This window comes from Corapipo altera, unplaced genomic scaffold (genome assembly GCF_003945725.1).
Source record: "Corapipo altera isolate COAL_440 unplaced genomic scaffold, ASM394572v1 246, whole genome shotgun sequence".
NCBI classification, from domain to species: Eukaryota; Metazoa; Chordata; class Aves; order Passeriformes; family Pipridae; genus Corapipo; species Corapipo altera.
Genome location: NW_020885102.1, coordinates 174,117 through 183,008, shown reverse-complemented (window position 1 = coordinate 183,008; position 8,892 = coordinate 174,117). Strand labels below are relative to the sequence as shown.

The window sequence follows — 8,892 nt, the reverse complement described above, 5'->3', positions numbered from 1 at the left end:
AATAATAATAATAATAATAATAATAATAATAATAATAATAATAATAACTTAGCTCAGCTCCAGGGTACCAACGTTCCTACTTTTCCCTTTACATTGTCCTTATGCAGCCTCACCCTGTCCCAGGTTTATTTGCTGGGTCTAAGAATGAATCCCAATTATTTTCCAGGTGTCCCAGGCCCAAGTTTGGGTTTGGGGTGTCCCTGAGGTCCCTGGCAGGACGGGGGATTCAGGTTTGGGTTTGGGGTGTCCCTGAGGTCCCTGGCAGGACGGGGGGTTCAGGTTTGGGTTTGGGGTGTCCCTGAGGCCCCTGGCAGGACAGGGGGTTCAGGTTTGTCCATCAGCCCCCCTGGCAGCCTCGTTCCTTGCCTTTGCTGCTGGTTATTCCCGGGAAACAGGGCCTGCAGTGGTGGAGCAGCGTGAGCACAGCACTGGAGAGCTGGGCTGGAGGTGCCCATTGACCTAAATCCAAGGATTTGAGGATCCCTCAGCCAGCCATGTGCTGGGAGCCACATGGAGGCTGGTTCCAGCCTAGCTGGGGTTTCCCTCCAGCAGAGGAACCACATTCCACGTGGGATTGGCCCTGTCCCAGCTCTCTGAGCCTCATGACTGAGGGTTCCCTGCATCCTGGTGTCTGCAGCCTTGGGAGAACATGCCATGTGGATCCGTGGCTGTGAGCTGGGCCCTGGGGGTTTGGTGTGACCCGAAATGTGGGATTTGGGCTGCCAGGACACCAAAGGAAATGACAAATTCCCGGGTCCCAAGGGTGCTGGTCACCCAATGCCCAAGGATGAGGCTGCTGGCCTCGGTCTGGGGGGGTTTGTGTCCGGGGCCCTGGGCCAAGGAGGGACACCGGGGGTCTGCTTGGGTACAGCCCGTGGTTAGGAAGCCCCCTGAGGCACTGGAAGGGCTCCAAGGCCTCCCTGGAGCCTTCCCTTCCCAAGGGAGCCCCCCGGCTCTCCCATCCCTTCTCCATGGCAGAGGGGCTCCAGCCTCGGAGGGCTGGGCATTTACTTATCTCCTGACATCCTTCAGGCTCTTCCCTGCCTGTCCTGCTGCCCTGTGCACCTATTCCTGCTGAACCTTCCCTCGGGGTGGCATTTCCCTGGATATCATCCCAGGCCAGCGTGGTTGGAGCTGCCTGAGGGCGTTCAGCTCTCTGTGGAATTCCTGGATGTGCTGAGGATGGAAGCAGCTTCCTGTGTCATTGGTGATCAGGGCCCATGAATAATTGTGCTGGCTGTGCTGAGTCCGTGGCTCCCGAGGGATTATCCCTGAGCTCTGGGGCTGGTTTGGGAGGATTTGGGTCCTGTGGCCGTCACTGCTGCCATTCCATCCAAGCTGGGAATCATCTGCCTGTTGGCAGAGCAGAGAAAGGGTTTCCCAGGAGGGCTTGGATTGTGGCTGTTGTAGGTGCTGAACTTCTTAACTTTTTGTTTATCCCGAGCTTGGGAGTTTCCTGGTGAGGATAAATAAATCCAGAGGGGGTGTCTCCATCAGCAGTGCCTCCGGGTTTCTCTCACTCCCTGTTAGAGGTTGTTATGGGTGAGTGTTGTGCCAGGAATAGCTGGAGAGGTTGGAGTTCCTGAGCATGGAACAGCACATGTCATGGAGGCAGCTGGGAAAGAAGGGTCAGGGGATGGAGCCCGTCCCCGCTGGCTCTGGGCACCCTGTCCTGCCAGGGGAGGTGTTTGGAAAGGGGGTTATTGTCATTCCCAGGCTGGAATGCAGCTGGAAGCCAGGCTGGAGAGGTGGGACTTTGGAACAAAGGGCTGTTTGGCTGTTGGAACAAGTGCCCAAGGGATGTGATGGAATCACCTTCCTTAGGGGCTGGAATGAGGACCAGAGATGGGTTTTAGGGATGCAGAGCTTCCATTCCCACTGGTCAAGCTCAGGGAAGTCCTGAGAGAGGCTCTCAGAGATGAGGGCTGTGAAGCTCATGAACTTGGCTGAAGTTCTGTTCCCAGGTTTCCACATCAGCTGGATTTGGGATTTTTAGCCATGCTGAACCCAAGAGCAGTGTTTGGGGAGCTCCTCCCTTCAGGGTGTGGTGTTTGTCCATCCTTGACTGTGGTTGGAACTGGCTTTACCTCCCCTAAGGGCAAAAAAGGAGGAACATCCCCCTCCTCCAGCCCTGTGACCTGCTGCCCTCATTTCCTCTCAGGAGGTCTCTTCTGGAATCCCATAAAGTGATTTTCCCAGTGATAACAGTGCTGGGGGTGGCAGTGTGGTGTGGGGGAATCATGGAATGGTTTGGGTGGGAAGGGACCTCAAAGCCCATCCAGTGCCACCCCTGCCATGGGCAGGGACACCTTCCACCAGCCCAGGTTGCTCCAAGCCCTGTCCAACCTGGCCTTGGACACTTCCAGGGATCCAGGGGCAGCCACAGCTTCTCTGGACAACCTGGGCCAGGGCCTGCCCACCCTCCCAGCAGCAATTCCTTCCCCATATCCCATCCATCCCTGCCCTCTGGCAGTGGGAAACCATTCCTTGTGTCCTGTCCCTCCATCCCTTGTCCCCAGTCCCTCTCCAGCTCTCCTGGAGCCCCTTTAGGCACTAGGAGAGGCTCTCAGGTCTCCCTGGAGCCTTCTCTGAGCCTTCCCAGCTCTCCCAGCCTGGCTCCAGAGCAGAGGGGCTCCAGCCCTGGGAGCATCTCCTGGATGGGCTCCTCTGGACTCGCTGCAGCAGGACAGGGCTGTGTTTCATGGGGGTCTGGGCTGTGTCTGCAGCCCCCTGACCCCACTGAGCCCTCAGTGCTGTTCCAGCCCTGCTCTCTGACCAGACCCTGGTTTTCCCACAGGTCCATGCCTGGGAGATCTCGGACCAGCTGCTGCAGATCCACCAGGATGTGGAGTCCTGCTACTTTGCGGCGCAGACCATGAAGATGAAGATCCAAACTTCCTTCTACGAACTCCCCACGGATTCCCACGCCTCACTCCGGGACTCTTTGCTGTCCCACATCCAGAACTTGAAGGACCTGTCCCCGGTCATTGTCACCCAGGTGGGTGCTGGCAGGGGGAGGGAGCTGCTCCCTCCGTGTCCTGCTCCCAGCGCTCACCCCAGGGCCGCTCTGCTGGGCTGGAGACAGGGATGGCTGGTCCCTGCTCCCAGCCTGGCAGGGGATTGTTCTCCCTCCTTCATCTCTTGGTTCCTTTTGTCACATCCATTACTGAATCTTCGTTTGCTGTTTGGGAAGGAGCAGCAGCTCTTCCTGGGCTTTTCCCTGTGCTCTGCCATGGAGACCCAACCCAACAGCACCCTGGGTGTCCAGGGGGATCTCTCTGCACTCTTCACTCCCTTCCTTCCCCTTATCCATACATTCCTGGGGCACAGGGGGATCTGACACCTCCAGGCTGAGACTAGGGTGCCTGTCTGACTCCTGAGCACTCCAGCAGGGAATGTCACCCCTCAGGGTGGTGGGTGTCACCACAGGGTTTGAGCACAGGCAGAGGTGGTGGGGGTGGATCCTGGAGTTCCCTGCCCACAGGGATGGTGGAGTGGAGGTGGATTCCAGAGTTCCCTGCCCACAGGGATGTTGTGATGGACTCTGGAGTTCCCTGCCAGCCCTGCAGGCCCTTTCTCCCGGCACATGCCAGCCGTGCCCACACTGATCCATGTTTTCCCCACTCCCCCAGCTGGCTCTGGCCATCGCCGACCTCGCCCTGCAGATGGCTTCGTGGAAGGGCTGTGTGCAGACACTGGTGGAGAAGTGAGTGCCTGTTCTGTCTCTGAACTCGGAATTGTTCCATGGGCACGTGGCGGGTGGGGGGTCCCGTGTGGTCCAGGAGAAGGCAGTTCCCTCCCTGGATCCCTGATATCCGTGCCCAGGGTGGTGGCAGGAGGGGCTGCCTGTGGCTGTGGAGCAGCTCTGTTCACGCTTCCCTGCTCCCAGCCCTGGGACTCAGCGCTTTCCCTCATCCCTGCTTTGTTAGGGATGATCCCTCAGCCCCTGGCTTTAGCCATGGTGGGGTGGAGCAGCCAAGGCTGGAGCTGGTCGCTGTGGGGTGTCCCCAGGTGTCCCCACAGGGTGCCACACGCTGCTGCACCATGACACTGACACTGAGGTGGCTCCCTGTCCGTGGGCAGCACGGGGAGATGGGATTTGTCTGGGTGGTGGCACTTGGACTCATGGGCTGGGAAACCTTCTGTCACTTCTCTGTTGGAAATCTTTGGGCTGAGCCATCCCAGAGACTCCTCTGGGCAGGGCTGTGCCCATGGCCAGGGCTGAGTCTCTGGAATCACGGAGTCACGGGATGGTTTGGGTGGGAAGGGACCTTAAAGCCCACCCAGCCCCAGCTCTCTCCGTGGGCCAGGATGTCCCTGTGGCTCTCACTGTGCTGTTCCCCAGAGCTGAGGTGTCCCCCCCGTGCCCCTCCCGCCCTGCAGGTACAGCAATGACGTGACGTCGCTGCCGTTCCTGCTGGAGATCCTGACGGTGCTGCCGGAGGAGGTTCACAGCCGCTCCCTGCGCATCGGGGCCAACCGCCGCACCGAGATCATCGAGGACCTGGCCTACTACTCCAGCACCGTGGTGTCACTGCTGGTGAGCTGCACAGCCAGGGGATCGTGGAATTGTCTGCCTTGGGGCCCATCGAGTCCAACCCTTCCCCAGCACTGCCAAGGCCACCGGTCACCCGTGTCCCCAAGGGTGCCACATGCCACATCCCTTTGAAGTCCCTTTGAAATCCACCCCTGCCCTGGGCAGCTGTGCCAGGGCTGGACAGCCCTTTCCAGGAAAGAATTTTTCCAATATCCTCCCTAAATCTCCCCTGGCACAACTTGAGGCTGTTCCTCTTGTCCTGTGTTTCAGGACACAGAGCTGAGCTGTGTTCTCTGCTCAGCAGCAGCTCAGGTGTTGCTTGAGAAGATTCTCTTCCCCCATTCCGTATTTATCCCAGTGGAGATCCCTGCCAGTGCCACCACAGCCACTGGGGCAGCCTGGCTCCACCTGTTCCTGGGATAAGTTGTGTGAACAAGTCCTCACTCCGTCTGAAACTCCTTTCACCTTCCTCAAGTCCCCACTCTGTGTTGTCCCCACAGCCATCTCCAGCTTTTCCCGGGACCCCTGGGATATCCTGGCTGTCACACTGCTGGCACAGGCAGTGTCACCTCTCTCCAGGATTGCAGAGGGACAGACATTTCCTGTTCCTGCTCCCCCTGCACCCTCCTGGAGCTTTCCCGAGCTTTCCCTCTCGATCCCAGCACAGGCATTTCTGCCACCTGCCTGAAGAGCCAAATTGACATTTTCTGTGTGGGATTTAAATGTCAAAATCCCTTTTTTCAGTTACGAAATGAGGGGGTTAAAACAGTGTTCCGAGGGCTGTGATGAGGTCCAACATTTCACCTTCAGGACTGAGACATCAAGTGGGGAGAATGGATCTCTGGAAGCTCTCATGCAGGATTCCTGGGCCAATGCAGGGGATCTGGGATCCTTCTCCAGGCCCTGGCTGTCCACCTCTTCCTCTTTTCCCTGTGCCTGGCAAGGCTGGGGCTTCCCTTGGTGTGGGTTTTGGGCAGGGCTGCTGGTGGTGCTGTGGCTCAGCAGAGGTGTTGGCCAGCACTGGGAATGAGCTGCTGCCATCCCACATCCCAGCTCAGGCCTCAGGATGTCCCTCAGGGCGGGTCTGGCCCTCAGCACCAGCTTCTCTCTGCAGGTGGTTTGTGGGGAGAAGGATTAAATTGGGGTTTGTCACGTGTGAATATCCCTGATGGCTGTGAGGTGGTCTGAGAGGGGATCCTGCAGGAACCCGATGGGCTGGGAATGAGGAGAACACTCCAACTGCTCTTTCTGCTCCTGTGACAGCAGCTGGAGCTGACAGAGGGTCTGGGCTCTGTCCCTCCCTCTCGACAATCCAGGGCTGCTGGAGAGGGGGATGCTGAGAGCAGCCTGCTTGGGAATGTTCTCCTGTGGCCTCTGGAGGATGTTCCTGTTGTTTTGCTGTGGATCACCCGCTGCAGTGGGATCCTGAAGGGTTCTCCTGCCCCCACAGGTGACGTGTGTGGAGAAGGCAGGAAATGAGGAGAAGATGCTCATCAAAATCTTCCGATGCCTGGGGAGCTGGTTCAACCTTGGTGTCCTGGACAGCACCTTCATGGCCAACAGCAAGTTGCTGTCCCTCCTCTTCGAGGTGCTGGTGAGTGTTTCCTGGGAACTGGGTGTGTACCAGGTGGGGGCAGTGGGGGATCCCAGCAGGACTGGGGGGGTTCTCCCCCCCGTGTCAGGTAGGGACCCTCTGATTCCCTCTGTGCCGGGACCAGCCCTGTGGAGTGGGTGGTCCCTCTCTGCTGGGCAGTGCAGGCTGGAAGGCGCAGTCTGGGAAGTGTCCCTGCCCATGAAGTGGCACGTGGGGTTTGCCACCCTCGTGTTTGGGTATCGCTGGGTTTGGGCATCAGAAGTGTCTGCTGGGGAGCAAACTGTGTCTGTTTGATGCTCAGATCAGGAGGGTTGGGGTTATGTTGTTTTCCTTCCAGATTGTCAGTAAAACAATATTCCTTTTCTGACACTTTCTCCATGGAAAATCACCTCTCAGAGGTGTTTGGGTGTGGGTGTTTTGTCCAGCTGAGTATGAAGAGCTGGAGATGTGGAGAATCCGTGCCCTGGACCAGGGCAGACAGGGAATGGAACCATCAAGGAACTGAGGTTTCTGCTGCAGCCAGGGATGGACAGACAGTCCATCCTCCCCCTCTCCCACAGGATCCCTCGTTTGCATGATTCAGTCAGTGACAATGAGGACTCCCAAGGAATAGACAGTATCCATGCAGGATGCTGCTTGGAGCCACCCCCAGGACAGGCCATGGGGCTCAGTAGCTTGTTTAGTGTGTTAACGACCCTTTAAATCAGACATTTTTCCTTCCTCCTCTCCCACCTCCAGTGGCACCAGGAACTGTTTTCCCAGTCCAGGGACTTCTCATTCAAAAGTCTCTGCTCCTTTGTTTTCTCTCTGTTTTCTCCTTCCTCCTTCTCAACATGTCCTGTCTCCTCCCCAACTGGCTGGGGCTCCAGGGAGCTGGGAAAGTGCCTGTAAATCCCCCTCACACAGTCACCACTCCCAAAATTCAGTGACCCCCCCAGACCATCCCTGGTCAATATTCCACACGTGCTTGTGACAAACAGTGTCTCTGTGCCCACCAAGGGCTCCCCAGTTCCCATCCCTCTGAATGGGAGTGGTGGCTCTGTGCCCAGCCAGGTGGTGAACAGCGTGGTGGTTTCCTTGCTCTGGAGCTGCCCTGGATTCCAGCTGGCATTTTCACTCCTGTGTTTGCCAGGGAAGTCGCTGGGGTCTCTTGGAAGGGGTCAGTTTGACCTGGAGTGGCCAGGGGAGCAGCTTGCAAGGCTGGTGGGGGTCAACTGTGGGGGCTGTGGCTGTGCAGGACTCCTGCCAAATGTTTCCATAGACTCCTTTGGGTTGGAACAGACCTCCAAGGTCAAATCCAAGCATTTGGGGAACAACAAGAACAAAAACCTGAGGGTTTTGTTGCTGTCTGATTTCGTGTTATAACTGGGGCAGTGGAAGGGCAGCTCCGATATCTGCTCTGGTGACCAGGACAGGACCCAGGGAATGGCTGGAGTGTGCCAGGGGAGGTTCAGGTTGGATCTGAGGAAAAGGTTCTTCCCCCAGAGGGTGGTTGGCACTGAACAGGCTCCTCAGGGAATGGGCACGGCCCCAAGGCTGCCAGAGCTCCAGGAGGGTTTGGACAACGCTCTCAGGGACAGGGTGGGATTGTTGAGGTGTCCTGGGCAGGGCCAGGGGTTGGATCAATGATCCCTGTGGGTCCTATCCAGCTCAGGATATTCCCTGATTCCTTGATAATCACTGGGCTCCTGTGTCTTGCAGCAACAGGACAAGACGTCCTCCAACCTGCACGAGGCAGCGTCGGACTGTGTGTGCTCAGCCCTCTACGCCATCGAGAACGTGGAGACCAACCTGCCACTGGCCCTGCAGCTCTTCCAGGGCGTCCTCACCCTCGAGAGTGCCTATCACATGGCTGTGGCCCGGGAGGACCTGGACAAGTGAGGGACAGGGACAGGGATGGTGACCTGTGAGGGACGGGCAGGGCAGCACTGACCCGGCTGGGGCTGTGTCAGCTCCAAACCAGAGACCAGTGCCAGGAGCACCAGCAGCAGTGGGGCTGGGCCAGGGCCTGTCCCTGCACTTGAGGAGTCACACCCTGACTCCTGGGGGCAGTTCTGGGCACCTCCCAACAGGAGAGACATGGAGGGGCTGGAGCGTGTGCAGGGAAGGGAAGGGAACTGGGAAGGGTCTGGAGCAGCAGGAGGGGCTGAGGGAGCTGGGGGGGCTCAACCTGGAGAAAAGGGATTTCATCTTCAGGAACTTCAGCCCCCAGACTGAGTTTATGCCTGGCAGCTGTTCCACACAGGGGCATCCTGGGTTTGTTGTTGGAAATAGGTTTATGTCTCTGTGTTCTGCCCCGTGGCCCCTCTGGGGGCTGGGGAGGACTCAGCTGTGTCACAGTGACACCCTCAGCCCTGACACCTGGCACTGGGCCTTTGGAGAAGTACGAGATCAACATTGCAGCAAATTTGCTTATTGGAGCCTCGTGTTTGCACCAACTTCCCCTGATTCAGTGTTTCCAGCTGCTGATGAAGCAGAAGTTGGGGTTTCTCACTCTGGCCAAGGCTTCGGGCGCGTTCCGGCCCAGCCCTGCCCTGCGCTGGAGTATTGGCCCCTGAGGGTGATCCAGGCCCGGGGGGGTGATCCAGGCCCTGGGGGTGATCTGGCCCCTGGGGGTGATCCAGGCCCAGGGGGTGATCTGAACCCCTGAGGGTGATCCAGGCATCCAGGCCCTTGGGGTGATCCGGCCCCTGGGGGTGATCCAGGCCCTGGGGGTGATCCAGGCCCCTGAGGGTGATCCAGGCCCCTGAGGGTGATCCAG

General features: G+C 58.2%; 1 protein-coding gene across 1 annotated transcript in view; it reads left to right on the top strand.

The window, feature by feature from the left end:
• TNPO3 (transportin 3) overlaps positions 1-8,892 on the top strand; it is a 23,241-nt gene that overhangs the window by 1,544 nt on the left and 12,805 nt on the right. The window contains exons 2-6 of the mRNA XM_027669730.1: positions 2,798-2,998; positions 3,633-3,706; positions 4,384-4,540; positions 5,988-6,131; positions 7,833-8,008. Coding sequence (XP_027525531.1) covers positions 2,798-2,998; positions 3,633-3,706; positions 4,384-4,540; positions 5,988-6,131; positions 7,833-8,008 — 752 coding nt within the window. The remainder of the gene's footprint in view (positions 1-2,797; positions 2,999-3,632; positions 3,707-4,383; positions 4,541-5,987; positions 6,132-7,832; positions 8,009-8,892) is intronic.